Source organism: Podarcis raffonei, chromosome 10 (assembly GCF_027172205.1).
Source record: "Podarcis raffonei isolate rPodRaf1 chromosome 10, rPodRaf1.pri, whole genome shotgun sequence".
NCBI lineage: Eukaryota > Metazoa > Chordata > Lepidosauria > Squamata > Lacertidae > Podarcis > Podarcis raffonei.
Window position 1 is genome coordinate 7,398,989 of NC_070611.1, and position 25,088 is coordinate 7,424,076.

Below are 25,088 nucleotides of genomic sequence, written 5' to 3' on the forward strand. Positions count from 1 at the left end.
TCAGATTCCAGCAAAGAATGCCCCCCCTCCACAATTAAGACCCTGTTTGGAAACCGCGGACCCACCTGTGTACCCTGTGTACTATCATAAATAGAAGCCCCATAAAAGGAATAGTTTTGTTACTAAAAATAGCAGGCGTTGATAATGTCTGGAGGATGGCTTGCCCCACCCCACCCCCGCCGTGCCATGTTATATTGATGTTCTTGACACAATATATTGCAATAACACATTATTTCTCTCTCCTGATCGTGGTTTCAATGAAGCACCAGCTATACTGCTGTTCGGTTTCCTAGGTAACCAAATGACTTTCTGCTATTCATTTGCAGACCTCTGGCGTTCAACAAAGTGTCTCCCTTTTCCCTGTGCTGCGGTGCTGGGAGCCGGAGCTGTTGTCTGTGCTCTAGCCTGAATAGAAGAGATCTGTGTTTGGTGCTCTCCACAACAGATTAGCCATTAGAATGGAATTGGGTTTGCAGGCACACATACAAGCTTCCTGTTAAGGAAGGGAATAAATCCCTCCATCTTCCTGGTCCTGGGACAAAGCCTCTCCTCCTACCAGAGGGGAGCTGTTGTGAGCAGGAGCCGTTCCCGCGTTGGCAGGGGGGCGTATTCGGCCCCCTGCATCACTTTCCCAGCTGCCACACCGCACCTGTCAGGCCAGCCAATAGGGCTGGTTTGGGGGCAGGGTTTAGCCACATTCAAGCGGCCGCAGCCTGGAGTCAACGGATCACCCGCCCGTCCTCCCTTTAGGTCATATTTATGCCTTTGACCTTGCTATGGACTTTGGTTGGTTGCCCAGGGGCCTGGTAGGAATTTTTATCCATTTGGCAAATTGGCACCGGCCACTTGGTTTTCCGCCTACCTCGTAGCAAATCGTCACAACATTTTGGGTATTGGCGGTTAGGCACTGGAATATGTGTTGTGCATTGGAGGGCAGGTTGTGGCCAACACCTACCCCTCCCCTTGTTGGGTATTACGTTAAAGGAATCCAGCAGTCGTGGATCCTGTCCAATGACCTGCTGGTGGCTAGGGCCATGGCACGACCCCCAGTTACATCAGGGGGAGCTTCCAGTTGTATTTGTATCAACAAGCTCCTCCCACTGGTTGTTAACCTTCAAATGACTCCCCGCTGTGTGGGGTGGAGTTATATATAGATTGTTTGATCCAATGCCTAAGCCAATACCACTCATATGCTGTGACCAATAAAGTTGTGGCCTTCTTTAGCCCATTAACCTAAAATACATGTGCCCTTGTGTCTTATTTAGCCCTAAGCAGGTGGCAGGTCCTCGACTCACAATGCTGGTTTGCAGCCTCAGTGGAAGCCTCCTCCCGGTGGCCTTGACCTTCTCATGTTGCCCTGGTGGCCTGGGAAGAAGTTGTCCTGGAGTAGCTCCCATGCTGCCAACTTAACAGCTAGAGCTTTCTTGTCTTCAGCCAAAAACCAAATTTGCAACCCACGTCTGACTTACGCGTTGTAAACTGCCTTTGCGGGTAATTAAAATGAAGGCGGCTTAAAAGACTACAGTTCCAGACCTATCAGATGTTTACGCTGAAGGCAGCAGTGCAAATGTGAAGAAGGTTAAGAGTTATTTCTGATGCTGGCTTACTCTAAAGTTATAGACTATCTCTAGGAAAAATGTGATAGACCCTCAAAAAACATGCTGCTATTTATTGTTCCCATACATCGCAACACAGCCTTCAACATCTGCAGCATTTTTTATATTTAAAAAAACCACCAGCTTATTGTAATTGGTTCAGATAATGTATTCCTCCCACATTTCCTTCTCTCCTGCAGCTTTTTAGGTTTTTCTCATGTAGCTGCACACTGATTTGAGTTTCAGGTGAGAAACCCAGAAATGCTGCTGCTACAGTGCTTCCTACTGCTGTCTCAGCATGCTTCTAGCTCCCACTGTCTTCCTCCGAAAGTCACTATATTTGCATTATACACCCATTGAGGGCGTGTGCCAGCTCTTATGGAGGATTAGCTGACTTTGTATATACAATGGAATATCTCGGTTCAAACTTGGGGGCTCTAAATGAATAGCATTGTACCTGCTCACTGGCAGAATCAATGGCTTTAGTGCATATCCCTGCCCCCGCCCCCCAAAAAACCTGGTCACTGTGACTCGGTCACCTACCTCAAGCTCTACAAGAATTTTTAATATTTTTTTTACTGAGATACTTGTATTGTCAAGTAATTCAGCTCTACAAGCCTATGAGTCTACGAAGCTAAATTTGTTGGCACATGCAGAGGATGGAAAGTGTCAAAATGATTATGAATTCAAAGGTGTAGGAAAGATGGGAGGTTTGGGGCCTTTTTCCATTAAAAGACAAGATAATTAGAGAGCTATTAAGGTAAAGGTAAAGGGACCCCTGACCATTAGGTCCAGTCGTGGCCGACTCTGGGGTTGCGGTGCTCATCTCGCTTTATTGGCCAAGGGAGCCGGCGTACAACTTCCGGGTCATGTGGCCAGCATGACCAAGCCGCTTCTGGAGAACCAGAGCAGCGCACGGAAATGCCGTTTACCTAACGTAATGAAATAAGCAAGCCCCCTTGACAACCCACCTATGGGAACATGGCTGAATTTCTAAATCCTTTTTTACAACAAGATAGTAGTAATATACGGAGTGGTAAGCCCCATGGAACTATTATATCATTTGCCTGTTGTGGATGGTACAAAACTAATGATTATAACAAGCCAAGAAAAACATTGATTCTGTGGAGCAATTGGATAACGCAACACATTTCCGTAGGATTATTGTGAAAAGTCATTCATGGAGGCGGCTTTTAAAGGCAGATTCAGGTAGATTTCAGAAAGAGCTCATTAAATGTATATGGGTTCACACATTTGAATGCTCCAGCCTTCACATATATAAGATCAATATAATAAAAGTCTTTCAATAAACACCAGATTGCACACTCTTTGCTAGCATATTGAAGAAAAGCTGAGCTAGAAAGCATCCTAGTTAGATCTCTTTTTGTTGTTTACAATAAACATAATACTGCAGTCATAACTAACTTTTTATGAACTGAAAATAGATACTTGATAAAGTGTCTAATATAACCTTAACATTTTTTTGGAACAATCTGGGCAACAGTTGTTTTTTTAATGGCATATTAGGGGTGTGGTGTGTTGGCAATGACTGTAACTAAAATTTTTACTCCACTGTGACCCATTGTTTGAGACATAGGGTACAGCATCATTCACATTGCTTTTAGTTACCGTATTTTTTGCTCTATAAGACTCACTTTTTCCCTCCTAAAAAGTAAGGGGAAATGTGTGCGCGTCTTATGGAGCGAATGCAGGCTGTGCAGCTATCCCAGAAGCCAGAACAGCAAGAGGGATCACGGCTTTCACTGCGCAGCGATCCCTCTTGCTGTTCTGGCTTCTGAGATTCAGAATATTTTTTCCTTGTTTTCCTCCTCCAAAAACTAGGTGCGTCTTGTGGTCTGGTGCGTCTTATAGAGCGAAAATACGGTGTATATTTTCCTGCCGAAGATTATTCATTGTTCGAAGGCAAACAGTTCTAATTATATAGTGTCATCATTAGCTAAGACCAGATATTTATACATATTTGAAATCAGAAACAAATGCCTCCCTATAACCTGTACCCCTTCCCACAGAAAACCAGTGACTTTTTTCCTAGCAGAATAGAAGTGAAACTACACTCCATTGTCTGCAGCTTAATTTTTACTTTGCACGTTTCCTCATTTTCAAAGTATCTGTGTGGAACAGAGACGCTACCCAAAAGATAGCAAAGCCACAATCATTACCCTGTTTTCATAATACCCGCTGGTCACACATCATGAATGCCCCCGTTGTTTTCTTGGCCTCTCCCATACACTGCTCCTTTGGCTCCTCTCAATTTCTGTGCATAGCCTTTCTCAGTTCAGTTAATTTCCAGTGCAGACATGCCGTTGCCTATTGCGTCCATCTTTTTCTTTTTTAAAAAACTGCAAGCATAAATGCAGAGCTCTCAGATTCAGAGCAAAAACAGGTTTCATTCAATAACAACAACATAGTGCTGGCATGTTTAAATGATGGATCCATTTATAATCTACACTGGCCTCTGTTAAGTTGTGGGGGAACATATCAGACGACACAGCGATTCTTCAACAGCTCTTGTTTATTCAGAGGCCAGAATAGAACTGAACTGAAGAGCTCAGTCAGCCTGCTTATATAGAGCTCCAGAACAACGTAACTGTTGCAACTTTCTAAAACTATCCAATCACTGAACGTCACTTTCGATCCTTCATTTGCATACAAACTATCCAATCACTGAACGTCAATTTCGATCCTTCATTTGCATAACTATCTACAGTATCCCCCTGCTGGCCCAGGGTGAGAACTTCAGTACATAACAGCCTCTATGCTGCAAAATCAGTCCAGAAAAACACACAGATTATCCTTGTTAGCACCTGCCTGTCTCCGGGGACAATGGAGGAGTGTGCCTTTGGGGGTGAAGTCAGACCATTTGAAAGTCACAGTACCTGATAGAACTGTAGAGACCAGATTATAGAGCAGTGTTTTTGAAACGTTGTGCTTTCAGGAAGACATTTCCACACTGATTCATTTGCAGAGGAGTCCCAGTGTTTCTGTAGGATTTTGGGGCCTAGGTGAGACCCTATTCATGTTGGGTGCTGCTCAGGTCTTTTTGGGCCTCCTTATTGCTTTTTTTAAAGTGACAGTTCAACCAAGAGCACACCCATGCTCTCCTATGGCTACGCATTGCAAAGATGGATCTTTATTGGAGGCACGAACTGTCATTCATTGGAGCTTATCTGCCATTACAGCTACTACACTGAGGAACCACTGAAAAGTTCCCAGTAAACCCCGGGGCTCCCCAAAACGTAAACTGAAAGCTTCCTTTATTACCCTCGATTTAAAACCACGCCATTGTCTAATTAAAAGCATAATCTGCTGAATTGCAGGAGAAACCCCTTAAAATATATTCTGTTCAGCTAGGTTTCTAAAACTGAAAGGCTTGAGAAAAAGAAGGAACCAGGGAGGAAGATGCAATCTCTAACATTTGGTTAGCTGAGAGAAAGAATATGTGATATGGACTGGGGGGGTTCGGTTGTGAACTATTTATAGGTTCTGTCAGCTCAAGACAAGGAATTGTGCTCCCTCTGTGAGTGAGGAACTTTGATGAGAAATGGACATGTTTCAATTAAAGTGGCATGAAGCATCCTTTGGCTGATGGAAGTTGCTGCATTCTAGTCAAATATATATGTGGATTTATATTCTTTTTCTCTTCTTCCTTCCATTGTAAATCAAGCATGCCTTCTCCAAAGTCCATGAAAAGAGAAAAATTGTGTGGGACTGAAATTCAATATATCATACCGGGAAAATGAAAATTTATAAAATCTAAGAGACAAATGTATCTTCTGCAGGTAGAAGCAATCAAATTTACAAAAACTTCAGATGGCCCAATTTCTTTTCTCTTGCTCTCCCCCTCCCGCCGCAGCATGGAAGCAATGCAATAATTCATTACATGCTAAAAAAACAGTGGATTTTTTTTTTAAAAAAAGATGCTTCCAGAAAGCAAGAGGTAGCAAAGCAGAATACAGCCCCAAATCATTTTTCAGATGTTTGTAATTACACCTTAGTCGAGAACTGCTGTAAACACAGCAACCTCCAAATATCTGCTACCTCTGTATTCATTGCATTTGATAGAGCGGTAGGATCATTCTATTTAGCACAGCTGGAATTTAAGAATGCCTACTTTTTAAAGGGAAAAAAGTACTATTAAGTGCAATCATTGACTGCTGACACATTTTGCTGCAGTGGACAAATGTTTTGAAGAGGAAGGACAGAGAAGAGACGGGACCTGCTTTGTCCCATAGGAAGGGACATTACAAAATGAACAAGGCTTGAAGAACCAGCAGCAAACTAAGAACACAGACGCCTTTAATAAGGTGGTTTGGGCAGAATTTTACCCCTATGCACGCCTGTTGTGTTTTTCTTTTCCATCCAATCTGTACAAACACCAAAGTGAAAATGTACCCCAGCATTTTTTCAGTGGAGGATATATACAAGTTTCAAAAAGTCCATTATTGTGCTGCATGTGGTGCCATTTTTCTTTGAATGGCCGCTCCCAGCTCCAGTAGAGCAGCCTTATAGATAAGTATATATATTTAGAGACCAAACCTGCTATCCGGTGTTCCAGCTAAGCTTACAGGAGGCACAAGGGTGTCACGCAGTGAAGTACGGTCTGTGGTAGCCAAGCGTACGCAACCATTTACTGCAACGGGATTACTTAATGGTCCTTGCGGCTGTGCGTGAAGCTGGGGTGGTGGTTTCAAAGGACCATTAATTTGCAGATCTGTACAACTTTATCTACGTAGGCCATAAAATTGCACTGATAAATCTAACGCATTGTCAGCTGCTTGAAGCTGTTAAGAGATGTTTGCAAATTCAGACCCACAATACAGATGAGAAAAAGTTGTTCTCGCCAAGCCTAAGTTGAAACCTAGTGTGACATCAAAGATGCCTCTTAAGCAATTAACTCAATTTGGCAACATCTTCTAATAGGAGACTGCAACTGTATTTTGTGCTTATCAAAGAGAAGATACTTCCACAATGGTTCTCTTTATTGTACCGCTAAATCAGGAATGGTTCTTGTTACGTTAGCCTACATTAAGGAACAATTAGGTTAATATTTTCTACTGTGCAGTCAGATTCTTCTTTGGGGGAGCAGATAATAATAGAATTAAATCACCTCAGGTATTTTTCTCACTGATGGACAGAGCATGGCATTCAAGGGCAGAGAACCTGAATTTTTTATTTATTTATTTTTTATTTCTGTCACACATACAGTGGTACCTTGGGTTAAGAACTTAATTCATTCCGGAGGTCCGTTCTTAACCTGAAACTGTTCTTAACCTGAAGCACTACTTTAGCTAATGGGGCCTCCTGCTGCTGCCGTGCCACGGGAGCCCAATTTCTGTTCTCATCCTGAAGCAAAGTTCTTAACCCGAGGTACTATTTCTGGATTAGCGGAGTCTGTAACCTGAAGCGTCTGTAACCCGAGGTACCACTGTATTCAGTCCTCTAGTACATGCAGGGTTTAGCCCAGGACCCACTTTCAGTGTTACAAATGCACGGTAAGACTTAATCAGGAATGTGGTGTAGCAAGCTGCAGTGACTGAGACATTGGAAGAGACAAAGAGCTGGTTTGCATATAACGCTAAACCAAAGCATGGCTTAGGGTGGACATAAGCATTCCTGGAGAGGAGATCATGGCTGCTGTACTCCTCCCCTAGTCCTCTTGCTTCTGCGCTGCTGGAAACTGAACCATGATTTGACTTGGCATATCAGCCGAACCTGACTCTAGACAAATCACGAACTGTAAACCCAAGATCTGTAATTCTTCGTTAACTTCTAGTTGTTTGTGTGGAACAAGACAAACCGTGATCCCAGGTTCAGAAGACAAACCATGGCTTAGCTCACAGCGATGCATCAGTTGGTCTGGTGGAGGAGCAAAGTGGACATCATCTCCGCAGAATGCCGCGGCGAGACTCCTTACGGGGTCCTCACTGCGAGATCACATTCACCTGGTACTATACCAGCTGCACTGGCTCCCGGTGGGGTACAGGATCAGGTTTAAGGTGCTGGTTTTAACCTTTAAAGCCCTATACGGCCTAGGACCCTCGTACCTACGGGACCGCCTCTCCTGCTATGTCCCACAGAGGAACTTACGGTCTTCAAACAAAAACATCCTGAAGGTCCCAGGCCACAGAGAAGTTAGGCTGGCCTCAACTAGAACCAGGGCTTTTTCGGCTGCGGCTCCAATCTGGTGGAACGCTCTGTCACAAGAGACTAGGGCACTGCGGGACTTGACATCTTTCCGCAGGGCCTGCAAGACAGAGCTGTTCCACCAGGCCTTTGGTCAGGGCACAGCCTGACTCCCTCCTTTTGCAATCTTCACAGAACTTTAGCCTAATGGTTGCCATCAATTTGATTTGAATTAATTTTATAATGAAATGATTTTAGAATGTTGTACTATTTTATTGTTGTTAGCCGCCCTGAGCCCGGCTTCGGCTGGGGAGGGCGGGATATAAATAAAAATTATTATTATTATTATTATTATTATTATTATTATTATTATTATTACATGAGCCTGTGCATTTGCACTAAGCCATAGTTTGGATGGGTGTTATGTGTGAAGCAGCATAAAGAGTTAATGGTGTGGAAATGTGACAAACTGGATAGCAGAAAGTCCTGTAGACTATTGACTGCGTCACACGTGCATCACAGCTCGCTTGGATGTGTGAGTGAGCAGTCACAGATCAAAGTCTACAAATGAAGTTTTCACGTCATCCTAGACATGATTCACATGTTCCCTGCTTCCAACCACCAACGGCTGCGTAGTCAAGTGATGAGAAATCAAGTGACGTTTGTATTGCATGTGTGAACTAGCCCGAGGTAACACAGTGGAACAAGGTCAAACCGAGCACAATTCAAAGTGTTGGTGCTGACCTTTAAAGCCCTAAACGGCCTCAGTCCAGTATACCTGAAGGAGCGTCTCCACCCCCATCATTCTGCCCAGACGCTGAGGTCCAGCGCCGAGGGCCTTCTGGAGGTTCCCTCATTGCGAGAAGCAAAGCTACAGGGAACCAGGCAGAGGGCCTTCTCGGTAGTGGCGCCCGCCCTGTGGAACGCCCTTCCAGCAGATGTCAAAGCGATAAACAACTACCTGACATTCAGAAGACATCTTAAGGCAGCCCTGTTCAGGGAAGTTTTTAACGTGTGATATTTTACTGTATTTTTGGTTTTTATGGAAGCCGCCCAGAGTGGCTGGGGAGGCCCAGCCAGATGGGCGGGGTATAAATAATAAATTATTATTATTATTATTATTATTATTATTATTATTATTATTATTATTATAAACCAGTGTTGGCAGCTCTCATACACTGAAGCTTCTCTGGGGGCGAAATTATGTATTACATTCTTGTTGTTTTTGTTAAATAGCAACCATAGGTTGGAGGCAAACCCAGACATAATAAATCCGATCACACTTTTAATGTAGTGTGCACATTCTGCCCCTACTCTGTCTGATGTCTCCCCAGGCATGCCATACCTTGCGGCTAAGCCTATTCTGTTGCGGAGAAAGTTATCTTCCCTAACAGAGAGCACTGTACTGACTGGGACTAGGTTTTATTATCTTATTATACCTGTGCTGTGCTTAATGCACCGGCACCCAGTCCCAAAAAATGGCTGGTTAAAAGCCCTTCGTGGCTTTGGACCAGGGTACAGTGGTACCTTGGGTTACATACGCTTCAGGTTACATACACTTCAGGTTACAGACTCCGCTAACCCAGAAATAGTACCTTGGGTTAAGAACTTTGCTTCAGGATGAGAACAGAAATCGCACAGCAGCGGGCGGCCCCATTAGCTAAAGTGGTGCTTCAGGTTAAGAACAGTTTCAGGTTAAGAATGGACCTCCAGAACGAATTAAGTACTTAACCCGAGGTACCACTGTACTTCAAAATATTGCCCATCTCCATGTGTCCCACCCACTTAGATCTCCAATGGAGGTTCTTCCACCATCCGAGGAGACGCTGAGGGCCTTCTTGGTGGTGGTGCCCACGTACGGATGCCTTGAGTGTGTCGGCACCTCTCACACCAGCATTTGCAGCCCTATTTGTGTGGGAAATCAGGTTTTCTCAAGAGGAATCTGCCTAGTGGTGGCTTCCTTCTCCAAAACCGGTTGTGTGAAAGGGCCTTCCCTCTTTCAGTAAGGATCTGGAAATTCTGAAGATTTTCTCCCTTGCCTCAGCCTCTGCCATTGCTACTGCCATTATTCATAACCCGCGTCCTCAGTGAGGGGGACGCGACTGTCGCTGATACTCTCCCCGCTGCCGGGTTTGGCGAGGCATCTGCTTTCTGAAAGGCAGGGAAATGTCACTGCTGAATGTCAGAGTGGATGAAGTGACGGCCTAGCGGAGGATCCTCGAGGGCCTATTGTCCCTTCCTCTCCTTTTCTACTTAATGGAACTGTTAAAAAGATCAGGAAGAGCCGTAGATGAGATAAGTGAAGAACAGCACATGACAGGCAGCACAGACCAGTGAGACTAATGTGTGCCCCTCTGATGCATGAGGGAGTGTGGAAAAATATTGCTTTGTTACACAAAACTTACCTGCTCTTTGTCATACATAAGGCTGCTTTGCAAAAAAATGTCATGGTTTCCTCCCTCCACCACAAACTTTATTTTTATTTATTATATCTCTGTCTCCTTCGGGGCATACTAAGAAGGCTTTATTTCAACAGTTCTTTCTATCTTAAAATATATGTTTTAATAAAGGGGTTATTAAACCCCTTGGTACTCCCCTTTGCAACCAGCAGTTGGTCCCTTTAGCTGCTTCTTTCTCTCTTTTTCTGAATTATCCTTTGCACTTTTCTGCAGTCAGCCCACCAAAGCAGTTGTTTGTTGTTGGGATGCAAAGAGTTTAACACAGTCAAATTATTTCTTGTCAAAGGATTAAAAAAAAAATCATTCCAGCATAAGCAGGAACTCCCCAGGCTGATTTCCTAATGCAGATGCAGTAAACTTTTGGCATATAAGTTTATCAGGTAGTTATCAAGTAGACAGCTGCTAAAATGAAAAATGTTGAGCTGATAATGTAATAAATAACAACTTGCACTTCCTGGCTGAGCTGCAGAGAAACCCACATTTTAATATATATTTTTAGATGTGGGAGACGAGTTTGTCTTTGAACTGTTACTCCTTGTGCTTCTACTGTGGGGTGGTTTCTGATGGGGCTACATGAGGGCTATCTTGACTCCATGTGGTCCTTTGGATCTTGACCCCTGGCCAACAGATGGAAATAATATATTTTGTGCTCCAAGGTATTTTGGATGCCTCTCTCAGTAATGAGTCCAATCCTGCCTACTCCAAGTGCAAAGAATGGAGCGTGGAGCAGCTTTGCTGAAAACCAGTATGTTGGTGAGTTGTGGAAGTCAAGTGATTGTTTGCCACACCTCAACCTGTGTGATGTATCAGCAGAGAATGTAGTGTCCCAGGAAAGTCTTCAGAGATTTCCGGCTCCCAGCAAGCACCTTCTTCCAGAGTCCCGGGTTAAGGGGAAAACTCCTTTCCCACACAGTTCAAAGTGGCAAAGTGTTTATTGTCTCCAGACACAAGACAAAGCAAAACACTGAAATCTGCTATATACAGTTTTTTCTGCTCTTGGAAGTAAAGAGACACATGCACAGAGAGATCCACTAACACTATCAGCATGCTAGCTAATGCTACTGTGTAAAACCCACAGCCTCTTCCCCTAGCTCTTACATGTTCAGAGTCTGACCCTGACATAGACAGGACAGCATCAGGAAATGAATGAAAATGAAAGGAATGAAAGCAAAAGGAATGAAAGCAATGCCCCAGAAACTATTATACCTGTCTCTATGTGTAGGTATATTTCCTGAATCAATGGGAGGGTGAATAACTCAGCAAGCCATACTGGGCTGGTCCCGTGGTTTAACCGTGAGGCGAGGTACGAGTCCAGTCCGAGGTCGAGGGTGCAGTAGGGAGGCAGTCCATCAAAGCTGAAGCTGGGTCCAAGGCAGGGAGTCGGGTGAGGTCAGGAGCTCCAGCAGGAAAGCAGGACAGGGTGCAGGCAGGAACTGGCTACCAGCAATGTTGCTCCCGCAACTTGGGACTGGGGCTGGCTGGCTTTTATCTGCCCCAAGGCATAGGGCGGCCCCGGTCCACAGGTGACTTGCCTCTCCTGGCCTGGAGGTGAGCACTCCTCCTGCGGGAACTTAGTTCCCTCCGCCTCTCTGCCCTGAGCCTCTGCAGCTCAGGAGAGGCTGGAGGGTTACCGGACCCAGAGGCAACCTCACCTTCCCCTGACAGGGCTGAGAGTGGAGCACCTGCAGGCAATGGGTCCTCCATCACCTCAGGAGCCAGAGCAGACTCAGCTGATGCCTGCACCTGAGGATCCAGCACAGGTGAGGACCCTTCAGGCTCATGCCCCAGCCCCAGCTCAGCTGGTTCTGGAGGCGGGGAATCCTGTGCAGGCTGGGATACCTCAGGTTCAGCATCCGAGTCCAAATCCCAGGCCATCACACATACACTCGAGTTTGCCAGTACAGTATTTCTGTGGTAACCCAGTTCACCTGACACTCTTATCTCAGAACATTCAGATGTGGGGGGCATGCTCCTCAAGACATCAGACCAAGCTCTGTGCAGTTTAACCGGTTGTTCACATGACACCAACGCAATACAGCCTTCTTCTCCCACACCATGCCACCTTGGTCAACACATTCATTTCACAAGACCACCACACTACTAAAGCGTTCAACAACCAGCTTCTCCAGCACACAAGTCATGCTCAGCAGGAGTACAGTGAGAGGTGTACAGCAATGACCATGGATACTGGGGATGGAGGGCTACAAATAAAGATGCTCTGCACTCTTCTCTTCCGTGAACAGGCCAGCAAAGATGGTGCCCCAAACCAGGAAACTGCACTGGTCTAAAAATGTCTTGAGATGAGGGCAGTGCCATGACCTTTATTTCTTGGGGGGCGGGGGGGATTCCCTTTCTCCCTGCCTCCGCTCCCCCCCCCCCATTGCCCTGTGGCTCTCCTTCAAAAATATAAACAATGGTGGTGAGGTTTAGAGAAATGAAGCGTTGAAGAAATGAAACTTTCTTGTTCTTTGAATGTGAATAGTCAAGTTGTTCCCTCCATTCTTTACAGTGACCTTTTAATTATCTGGAAATGTTTATTTCTTTCCATTCTGCAAATGAAAATATATTTTTCAAAATATTTTCTCACTATTTGCGTACTTTACATACCGACCCGGAGCATTAAGTTAAAGGTAAAGGTAAAGGTACCCCTGCCCGTACGGGCCAGTCGTGACCGACTCTAGGGTTGCGCGCTCATCTCGCTCAAGAGGCCGGGAGCCGGCGCTGTCCAAGGACACTTCCAGGTCATATGGCCAGCATGACGAAGCTGCATCTGGCGAGCCAGCACCAGCGCCGCACATGGAAACGCCATTTACCTTCCCGCTATAAAGCGGTACCTATTTATCTACTTGCACTTAGGGGTGCTTTCAAACTGCTAGGTGGGCATTAGCTGGGACCGAACGACGGGAGCTCACCCCGCCGCGGGGATTCGAACCACCGACCTTGCGATCAGCAAGTCCTAGGCGCTGAGGTTTTACCCACAGCGCGACCCGCGTTGTTACCCCCCCCAAAAAAAAAGTTGGCCAGAGGTGAGTGTCAGGAATAAGCCAGCTCCAAGAGAAGGCTTGCAGCCAACTGCAGAAAACAGCCAGGAACAGAGAGGCTTTGATGATAGTCTGTCAGCGGGGGGAGGGGGAGCCAGCAGCTGCAGAATTCAGCTCTTCCTGACCTTGACAGGGAAGCTGATAAGGCAGTAGCTGAGAGCAGGCTAGAACGCAGTCAAAGCTCGCCTGAAGCACAATCAGGCGCAAAAGAACTCAGAGATAGCCTGTCAGAAAAGGAAGAGGTGGGGGCTAATCCACCAAGTCCAAGGAGTTGGCGAATGGGAGGGTTGCAAGACAGGAAGCAAAACAAGAGACGTAAGGTTCGTAAGTTCAGTTGCTTCTGGCCACGCCGGAAGGGATCTTCAGAAGGGTCATCTTGAGTGATGATGCCGGAGGCTTTGTTAGAGCCGCCCGGAGCTATCTGTTTGTTTTTGCAATAAATCCTCCTTTTTAATTAGCTACACTTACTGTGTTATCAAGCTGGGAACCTGGACTCCTGACAGAGAGTGGCATCATCCTACGTCACAGCTAGTTGAGAAGCAATTTCCAAATGCTCGCTTTTAGTACAATAGATTTGTAGCATATCTAGTTGTTCTTTCCTTCCAGACATCACCTCTGCTGGAGGGTCATTTCCCCAACACTCAAGTCACAGTATCTGTCTCGTAAGAAAATTCCAATTTTCTTCCCATGAAGCTTATGTCTAACAATGGCAATTGTTCTGGGTAACCTGGTTATATGAAAATCATGGGTACCTGCTGGATATTGCCAGTAATATCACTAGTGACAAGCAGAGCCATTCAAATACCCTAAGTCAGTATTTGAATTGATTTTCATTTTTTCTATTTCATTTAATAATGTATTCCCTCTTTTTGAGGAGCTTCCTCTTCAAAGCAGCTTACCGTCTCCCATAAAAACCAGCTGTACTTAACAATAATTATTCATATGCTGAATTGTTCCCCCACTGAACTACTAAAGCAGAGGAGTTCTCATATAGTTGGGGATACCCACAAGCTTCCCCGTTCTTCTTCTGTGCCATAATAGTGTCTGCCATTTCACGAGACTTCTGCTCTGTCCATCTATCCTATCAGTAATAGTATATTTTATATATTTATTTATAAAAGTATTTATGTACTGCCCTCTCGCAAAACATCAGGGCAGTAAATAGTTCTACTTCACTGGACCATTCCTTTGTTTCATAAAATCCATATATTGTGTGATGGGGCGGGACACAACAGACCTCAAAGCTGTTTGCAAAAAGCTAGTTTGTGGTGTGGACCTAAGGAGGGAGGGAAACACATTTTTATACCATGGAAAGTTTTATGAGAAAGTGTGTTCTCCCTCATGGAGAGCACAGGTTGCGGGCAGGGCTGACAAGACACCTCACTGTTACTAGGCAAATGGTTTGGCCATCCTTTAAACAGGGGCGGGCTGTTACTGGGGAAATCTAGATGTTGCCATTTGTTGATTGACAGCCCTATTTGTTAAATACAATGCTCGCAGCGAGGAACTTCCTCTTTTCGCTGCTTACTTCAGATCACCCGCCCTCCCTTCCCTAATTTTAGGCTGTTTGCTTGACCTTGCTATGCCTGTCATGGGGTCGTCTGCTTTGGGGCAGGAGCCTGGTAAGAATTTTGTCCATTTGGCTGATTAGTGTGTGCCACTTGGTTTTTGCCTACTGCGTAGCAAATCGTCACAACTTGTAAGGTTTGCGGTTAGGCATTGGTCTTGGAATTGGTTGGTGGAGAGGTATGGATTTGGCTGTGCCTGCCCCTCCAAAATGCTGCTGCTTCAAGGGTTTTCCGTTAAAGGAACCCAGGGGCTCCCCATGCTTTTGTCCGAAAACCCCTGGCAAGGGGCTAGGGCCACACAAGCCCCTGAGAGCATTCTGGGGAGAGGTGAGGCATGGTTCCCAGTCCCGTCTCTCTCCCCAGGTGACTTACCCTTGCTGACTTCGCGGGGGGTGCGAATGTCAGAGCTGTCCCCGTGAATAAAGTTGTGGCCAAAATTATGCCAAAAACCTTAAACAAAAATTAAGTGTCAATTGTCTTTTTCTTTGGGGGGGGGGTCTTGGGGACCTCAACGCGCAAAGCTGTACGAAGTGGGGATGGGGAACAAATCCATTCAGTTCACATTTTAATGGAAGCTTACTAACGTTACTTAATTTGCATGCCCCAAATCAAAACAGTAACCACCACGCAGCTGTGGTTGGTCCTTAAAAATTCGCACCTCTCCGCATTTGGTGATGCAGTTCTCCAGTCCAAAAATATGAATAGAAAAGCATACATTGCTTATAAGAGTGAAAACAGTGGGCACAAATTCATTGTGTTGGGAGAAATTGCCTGCAAAAATATGTTTGTTTAAAAAAAATGTGTATGTAAATGTGCACAACAGTAGAAAAGCACATTCAAAAATCCATGTGAATTTTCATCTAGAGTTATTTTGTGGTTTTTTTTAAAAAAATGAATAATTTTGAAATGCAGAGGACAGAGCTTAAGGCTGGAAAAAAAGCAAGAAACTGAGAGAAACTTAAATTGACAAATTTGCCCACCCCTAGAACTTTCTATTTACGTCGTCTCTAAACCACTGATAAAAAAAATTAATGTTTTCCACTTGAGAGTTGCATCATTAACATCGAAGAGAGGGAAGCCAAGCTAAAGCGATACCAGAAACGCATGATGCCAAACTGGCAGCTGAACAGATGAGCAGATGTATTACGGAGCAATAATACATCTGCTCACTGAAATTTCCTTGCTGCAGAAAAACTCTTGAGGCTGATTCTCAACGCAGAAGGTGCCGCTAGGGACTGTGGTCCTATTTCTGATCTTTTGGTGAGAAAAGGTAGACAGCCAGTGTGTTCCGCTCTTCTGTTCTGTTTTTCTGCCTGCTAAACACCTTCTTCCTTCCAGTTACCTTCATTTCCACTCAGACAGGTTTGAGCTGCTGGCCAGCCACCAGATACAAAATCTAACACCTGTCTGCCAGATGTCTGCTGTTGTATATGTCACTGCTATGCCATCTGCCCTGCAACCTGACAGGCCTTCTCTCAAGAACTTGGAATCAAAGTGTATTAATGAGGGGAATAATTTCATGTATCACCTGCTTTACAAAAACTCTCTTCTTGAACCTGCACAAGATTGCTTCCTCGTCATCCCCTTTCTTCGGCGCATCTGAGTGATGCCTGTGTATTCCAGTTTTTTACTGTGTGGTCCTTGGGTGTGTTTTCCCTCAGTCTGGATTTGTGTCGATTTTATATTATGAACAACTTCCTTCTTGTAGGCCCAGAATTGGTTCTGATTTGCTTATGGGCTGGTTCTGTGACAATGAGCATTCATCCTGCATTCAGGGTGTTCCCAGTAATCATTTGTCAATGACACTTTTCAGTGCATTCCTCCATTACAGTGGTACCTCGGGTTAAGAACTTAATTCATTCTGGAGGTCCCTTCTGAACCTGAAACTGTTCTTAAACTTGAGGTACCACTTTAGCTAATGGGGCCTCCCGCTGCCACTGCGCCACCACCGCGCAATTTCTGTTCTCATCCTGAAGCAAAGTTCTTAACCTGAGGTACTATTTCTGAGTTAGCAGAGTCTGTAACCTGAAGCATCTGTAACCTGAAGCATCTGTAACCCGAGGTACCACTGTACTTTCCAAACCGCAAAAAGTCTCTCCGTTTTTTCCCGATGGATTTGTTTCACTTGAGCAATAGTGCTCTTTAAACTGCATGAATTGTGCAAACGGTACGTCCTTGAATCTTTCCCACAAAATACTGACTCAGACTCTTGTGTCGGGGACTGTTTCTGCATGGGCCATTCTGTGTGTCACCGTCTGCGGAGCTGAAGTCTCAGACTTCCCCCCTTAATTCAGTGGATTGATGTGTTTTGTCAGCTAACAGCCTCAACTAAGTCCTCTTATCTGAGAAGCCGCTGGCAAGCCAAGACAAAACTGTATCTCAGGCTAATTTGTCTTTATTAGAGTGCAGCTTAACAAGCACCTGTGTGTCCTAGCCTGAAGAACTTGGTGGCCCATATTCTGCACTTGCGGCAAGAACTGTTCAAGGCCCAGTGGCAGCAACTTCAGTGCATCAGCTGCAGTTCATAGCTTGACAAAGTAGCCGCAAAGTAATGTTGACATTTTGGCTCTTGCCAGCTTGGCAAGTAGTGAGGGGACAGGGGTGAACAGCAGAAGAGATCTTGTCCACATGGGCCTGCAAACAAAGCCAGTGGCTTCAGCCAGAAACTATGTTGGCCAGCAGGTAATGACTTTTTCCACCTGCCTTGCCCCAGCCTCCGGCCCTAGGAGCCTTCATAACGGAACCGTTTCCAGAAGAATTGAGAGGGGGGAGAGACTCTGTTTGCCATCAGGGGGTGGTTGGTTTCACCTCTCGAGTCTGAGGAACCTTCAGAAGGAAGTTGCTGCCATGAGCATTATGTATATGTGTATTTTGCCCATGTATGGAGAGAGTGTGTATGAACTTAACAGTGTTTGGTTTATCTTTCGTGTGCTATTTTGTTAATGCTGTTAATATTGCTTTACGGATTATAAATACACCATATAATACGACTTTCGCTTTAGCTGCGGTGTTTAGATTATGTTTTAGTTGTTGCTCTGTTAACAGTGCTTTATAGTTTGTAATTGTTTTGCTCAAAATTTGTTATTTATTCTGTACGATATATGCTGTATTTGTGATGTTCTGTTATATTCTATCATGGTTTTGTTACTAGGCTCAGGTAGGTAGCCATGTTGGTCTGACACAGTTGATTATATATATATATGTAAAGGTAAAGGGACCCCTGACCATTAGGTCCAGTCGCGGACGACTCTGCGGTTGCGGTGCTCATCTCGCTTTACTGGCCGAGGGAGACGGCGTTTGTCCGCAGACAGCTTCCAGGTCATGTGGCCAGCATGACTAAGCCGCTTCTGGCGAACCAGAGCAGCACACAGAAACGGCGTTTAGCTTCCTGCCGGAGCGGTACCTATTTATCTACTTGCACTTCGTGCTTTCGAACTGCTAGGTTGGCAGGAGCTGGGACCAATGAATGAGAGCTCACCCCGTCGCGGGGAGTCGAACCACCGACCTACACTATAGTCTCTCAGCCCCACTTACCTCACAGAGTGTTTGTTGTAGGGGAGGAAGGGAAAGGAGATTGTTAGCCGCTTTGAGACTCCTGAAGGGGAGTGAAAGGCGGGATATCAAATCCAAACTCTTCTTCTTCTTCTTCTTTCATTGACAGCTGCCACTCCTACTCTTCTTTCTGTACTAAACCATGGCAGCAGTGAACAAACTGTGAAAATGGCAGTCAGGCAAAAAAGGATGAGATTGCTTGCAAAGAAAATTTCCTGGTCCTCTGGGAAGGATTAAAAAGTCAAAATCTACCCTTTCAAATAAAAAGGATAGGTAGATTTTATAAGTATCACTTCTGCTTTAAAGATCTTACGATCTTATAACTGAAAAATGAAACCTTGCTGGGACTGCCTCTCAAATACTCGCCTGTGCTTCGTAGCATGCCAAATGGAAACTGTGCCTAGGTAATCTTATTTAAGAGTGTACATGTGTATTTCGGTTTTAATTTATTTTTTGCATGTGAAGACTGCTAATTCTCATAACATTTATTAAATAGTGCATTAAACTAATGGGGGCTCCTTTTCCTGGTACTGCATTCTGAAGATGGAGTTAACTTCAACGTAACTGAGATTTTGTTTTCAAAAAACCGTGTAAGTTCATTTTAATTGTAAGTAAGGTGGACAACCGCCTGCTTTTCTCTTCCACATGATTTCAGCTTAATTGTTGCTTCTGAATTATTATTTCTACAGTGTTCAAGGCATACAATGTAAGCAGCTGCCGAAAAATAACACTGAATTTTCTTAACTATACTTTCATACCTAACATCTATTCACTCTTCCAAGCAAACCAAATTAACATACAAAGCAAAGGTGTGTCTTTTGTTCTGTGTGACTTACTCTGTTCACTTTCAGTGGTTGTGACAATTATGGAAGAAAAACACCCCACACTAATTTAGGATTTTTAATAATGAGCAACAAAATAAATACAGGAGTTGAAGTACCTTGTACTTCAGCTCTTTATGCTGGATGTGAGGTCTGTGCAAGTGACCCAATAGAAGCTTCCCCTTTTATTCAGGAATTGTGGGGAATTCCTAGTACAGTGATACCTCAGTTTAAGAACAGCCCTGTTTATGAGCTATTCGGTATACGAACTCTGCAAAACCAGAAGTAGTGTCCCAGTTTGCAAACTTTACCTCGGTCTACGAACAGAAGCCGAATAGTGGAAGGGCACTGGCGGGGGGGGGGTTCATTAGGGAAAGTGCGCCTCCGTTTAAGAACAGTTTCGGTTTAAGAACGGACTTCCGGAATGGATTAATTTCGTAAACCGAGGTACCACTGTACCACTGAAGGTCTTCATTGGGCATAAAAAAGATATGGCTGGGGAAAGACAAAGCCAGATGGGCAGGGTATAAATAATAAAGTTATCATTATTATTATAGCAAGAGAGAAAAATGTGGGTGACAAGATTATAACAGGCTAGAATTGCTGTGGAAAGGCCTTTCAGAAATGTCAGGCATCACCTCTGTGAGTTGTTCAAGTGAAGTTGGCTTGACTCTCAGCTGTTTGGTCTGCTTATGTTTGGCAAGGAAACAGAAAGCAGGGAAGAGTTAAGCAAACAAGGTACAAAGTGACTTGAGGGAAATCTATGACATGCTTTTAGGATGCGTGTTCATCATTTCTTGACCACTGATGGTTCATGAATCAAGAGGCAAGTGGTAGGGAAAGTCTTTCCTTGGGCCAGTGACATTTCAGACGGCTTGTTTTCTATACGGAAGGGGAGTTGGAAACCAGAAGTAATTTTCTTATAGAAGAAGATTAATGAAGTTGGAAGAGCTGCAAGATAAAACTATCCTAGAAATCTTAGGGCATTTCATCATTCAAGTTGGACTCTGATTAGAAACCCCCACTGCTGCAAGGACTTAGAAGCTTTCATTCATCAGTAAGAACTTGAAAAAGAAGACTTGCTAAATGGATGTTTTACCAGAGATTCATAATATTTGTTGTTGTTTCTGTATATGGTTGAAAACTTACATTAGCACAATACAGATACTATTTGCTCTCTTTATTTGCTCCACAGACTTTAAATTTACAGTATGTCAATTTGCTCTGCATTACGAATGGATGTATCAACTTCCCTGCTTGTCTTGCAGCCCCAACTCTTTCCCAAAAGTCTGAGAATAAGCAAAAGAAGTTGTTAAAGGTGAAGGTTTCCCACCCACCAACCCCCCAAAAAGTTCATAAAACTTCAAGTTTCTGAGCAGCATCATAATTTTCTGCACAGTGAAGATGTTGTGGTTGTCTTGGAAATAAGCAGGTTACGAAGTTTTGCATCGCAAAGTAGAGACATTTTAATAACTGAATATGGGAATAGTTGTGAGATATAAACCTCAGTCATGTGATTGTTCTGTCATTCTCTTTATTCCTCTTTCTTTCTTTCTTTTCCCAGCTGCCTGTCTTGTCCTGGGCTGTATGATTTATCCTGATGGCTGGGATGCAAAGGAGGTGAAACGGATGTGTGGTGAAAAGACAGACAAGTACACATTGGGGGCTTGTTCAATCCGCTGGGCGTACATTCTGGCCATCATTGGAATCCTGGATGCCCTGATCCTCTCTTTCTTGGCATTTGTACTTGGCAATAGACAGGACAGCTTACTAGCAGAGGAACTCAAGCTGGAAAACAAAGGTAGGAGGGACGGCTTTGGGAGGCTGTGTTACTCTGAACGGCAAGGGAAAGCACTTAAAAACAACCATCTCCATTGTCTGTGTAAAGACTTGCGCTTGCTCATCCATATTAAAGAAGTGGTCCTTAGTATTATTGACCTTGCCAAATGGCACCTTTTGGCTTCTCCCCTTCCTTCCCCTTACATGTTCAGGCTCTGGCTGAGTAAGTTCCCGTGTTATTCCTTTTCCTATGTGTTGCTGCCCAAAGGGATGTTACTCTGCCTCAGAGGGCAAAGAAAAGCTCGCAAGGGAGCAGTGATGGTGACGTAGACTGTGGAGGAGGGCACTACATGCTGGTGAACTCAGCAGATCTCAGAGCTGGTTATAATAATAATATTATTTTTATTTGTACCCCGTCCATCTGGCTGGGTTTACCCAGCCACTCTGGGCGGCTTTCCACAAAGACCAAAAGTACACTAAGATGTCACACATTAAAAACTTCCCTGAACAAGGCTGCCTTCAGATGTCTTCTGAATGTCAGGTAGTTGTTTATCTCTTTGACATCTGATGAGAGGGCGTTCCACAGGGCGGGTGCCACTATCGAGAAGGCCCTCTGCTTGGTTCCCTGTAGCTTTGCTTCTCGCAATGAGGGAACCACCAGAAGGCCCTCGGCACTGGACCTCAGCGTCCGGGCAGAACGATGGGGGTGGAGACACTCCTTCAGGTATACTGGGCTGAGGCCGTTTAGGGCTTTAAAGGTCAACACCAACACTTTGAATTGTGCTCGGAAACAAGGTTGTAGTCCTTCTTCTACCTAATTGCATTGCGTTTCCCCGGACAAGTATTTTACCGCGCAATCCGCAAAAGCAGTTCCTGCCAAATTCAATGTGCAGGGCCCAGTCCACCCCTGAGGCAAGGTGGAGGGACCACCTCAAGCGGCAGGATCCACCGGGGCAGCAGATCCCATTGCAGACCTTAATTTCTTCCCGTTGTTTGAGATGTAGATCTTGACTCCCACATTCTTCCCTGGTGGGGAGAGAGGTGTCATTTTTGTCAGGCGCCAAAATGTCTTGGGCCAGCTAAATACAGTTAAATATATATAGAAAGAGAGAGTTTTAGTCTTAGTTGCTTTAGGTGGACGATGGATATATCAAATATAGCTTTTAAAAAGCAATTATTAGGAAATGCAATTTTTGTTTATTTTTAACAACGCGGTAAGGAAACCTTTCAGCTCCTAGGATAGGAACCAAGGATAGACAAACCTGCCTTGGATTATTAGTTTATTTCACCCCCATATTGTCTACTCCAAGGTTAGCCATCATGCTGCCCTCCAGATGTCATGGGCTACAGTTACCTTCTCCCCATGCTCCTATTAAGATTTTTCATAAGTTTAAGAGCAGCACAGGAGGTGGTAGGGGAGGGGGAGCGAAGGTTTAACATTTTCTTCTTGCTGTGACCCACCCCCTTGTGCTGCTGACTGGGGAACAGCTGGGGGTGGTGAAAAGCTTGCCAGGATACACACATTTCCCAAGGCCTGTTAGGAAATATGGTTAATGCCCAGAGAATCAACAAAATTCATTTAGATAAGGAATAAAGACCTTTTAGAAAGGAAAACACCACAATGGTTATCACCTATAGAAGTGCTATCAGTAAAGAAGACCAACATTAAAGGAGATTGGGTACTGTCAGCGCTGCCCAAGGTCCCAGCTCACACAAGACCAACGCTGCTTCTTCCTCAAGTAAAAAAGTCTTTATTGAAGTTCAGTTTCATTTCCAGACGCGCAGCGCGCAACGCTACGTCTATGCCTTAGACCGTGGAAGTCCCATCTGAATCTCCTCCCCCCTGACACCAGCTTAAGATTCTAGCCTTACTCCACCTCTTCCTCTGTTCCTTCTTTCTCTGGGTCCTCCTGCTAGTCGGAGTCTCAGCCCTCCTAGATTCCTCTGACGCCGAGTCCCCTGACTCTTCTCCCCCCCTCCTTCGGGCTTTAGGACCTGGCTCCCAATCCGGGTTTTCTGCTGTCCCGCGCTCCTCCACATTTGAACTTGGCGCGCACGCGCAGCCTCCCACTTTCCTTCTAACCGTTACACTTGTGTCACTGCTCCCTCTTTCGGGGAGGCTAGCTGGACCTGGCCTTCCCTCCGTTTCCCCACTTCCCGATGGGGGCGTGGTTACCCCTGACTCATCTTCTCTCCCCGCTGGAGGAGAGGCTGGTCCTGACTCATGTGACTCTTCCCCCCCACTGTGCTCTGGTGGGGGAACTGGTCCTGATCCTCCGATGTCCCTTGGGAGTCCCCTCTGGTCCCTTGTTTATGGAGCGTCCCCCCTGGGACCCCCCTCGCCCTTACCATAGGCGCCCCCTCCTGGGAATCTTCTGATTCGCTGGAGAAGCTCATGGAATCTCTCGGGTCACTGTCATATTCCCCTACGCTCCCCTCTGATTCCTCTCCTCCTCTCTCTATTTGCTCTCTCCCCTGCTCTTCTGCTCCTGAGCCTCTGACAGGTACCTATAAAGATATTACAGAATTCAAATAAGGGAAACCAAACTTTAAAAAGAGAGAAGGCTTACAAAACTGGATCAAAGACTGGGTCCAGTATTTCCAATTAAATGAGATATTCAGGAAAGACAAAGAAAGAGGATTTTCTGAGGAAAACTCAGAACTCAAAAAAGTCTTATTGGGCAACAAATAAAAACTAGTTTCAAAAATTTATAAAAACTTATTAGAGTGGGGAGACTAAGGAAGAAATGACAAAGACCTCTATGATCCAACGGACAATTGACCTAGGATACAACATTCATATGTCCTCTTGGGGAAAACTGTGGAAAACCACAATAAACTTCCCGGCCTGCTATACCCTAAAAGAGAACCTACAAAAGGTGATATATAGATGGTACCTCACCCCTAGTAAATTTGTAAAAATGTATAAAAAGGAAATTAATTTATGCTGGAAATGTGAAGAGATTGAAGGGACATTTATACACATGTGGTGGGGCTGTAAGAAAGCCAAAGAGTATTGGGAGAAGATATACTCAAAACTGAAAAAGATGTTCAGGGTCTCATTTCCCAAGAAACCAGAGATGTTCTTATTGAGTATAGTAGAGGGGGAAATACCCAAGAAAGTACTTAGTCTTTTCCTCTACACAGTAACAGCAGCCAGAGAAATTTATGCCCAAAGGTGGAAGGACAAAAATAGTCCCACAAAAATAGACTGGCAAAATAAGCTAATAGAATACGCAGAGCTAGCAATGTTGACTGCAAAGATTAGAAATCAGCATGAGCCGGATGTAAAAGAATGGGAATACTTTGGCAAATATTTAAAGAAATATTACAATCAGATAAATTTCAAAGTGGGGTTAGATATATGAGCAGCAGTTAAAATAAGCAGAAGAAGGGTGGTCATTAAGGAGATGCAGCTTAACAAGGACTAATTAAGACCCCGCAGAGGGGTGTGTATGGAAGGCAAAGACTGTAAGATAAACAATGACAATGACTGATGTACTAAGACATGTAAAATGCATAAATGAGGGGGGGAAAGTATTTATTGATTAAAAAAGAAGAAACAAAATCTGGTTTATATATACACATTTTTCAAGGTGTGCTGAAGATTATCTCTGTTGCCTGGGAAATGTGCACAATTCCCTCTTCATGGAAGGATTATGTACACATTCTCCATGAGGCCTGGTGAATGTGCACAGTACTGCTCAACTCATATCCCCCTTAACATGAAACACAAAGTCAGTTTCCTGTTCTGGTTTGAGCATTATGGCTGAAAGGCCACCAAAAAGGAATGAAGAAACACAACATCTGGCCTTTACTGAGATCCATGTAGCAGAAACAGAGAATGGTGAAAGACTACGATTTTTAATCCATCTAGGATATTCTGGATGGCACTTCGTGGTCATGATATTGTGGGAATCTCAGGTATAGAAAACTGCAACAACAACAAAATCCAAATTCTGCTTCCAAAGAAAATACAATCTGTGCACTGAAAGTAAATATAGCCTTGGAAATGCCTTTAACCCTCTCAGTTCGAATTGCATGATTGGGTTTTGATCAGACACTGCGGCATCCTAAAAAGCAGCTTTCTAAAAACAATTGCTTTCTAAAGGCAGCAGATTTCTAGTTC

General features: G+C 44.5%; 1 protein-coding gene across 1 annotated transcript in view; it reads left to right on the forward strand.

The window, feature by feature from the left end:
- LHFPL3 (LHFPL tetraspan subfamily member 3) overlaps positions 1-25,088 on the forward strand; it is a 258,014-nt gene that overhangs the window by 139,791 nt on the left and 93,135 nt on the right. The window contains exon 2 of the mRNA XM_053406529.1: positions 20,745-20,981. Coding sequence (XP_053262504.1) covers positions 20,745-20,981 — 237 coding nt within the window. The remainder of the gene's footprint in view (positions 1-20,744; positions 20,982-25,088) is intronic.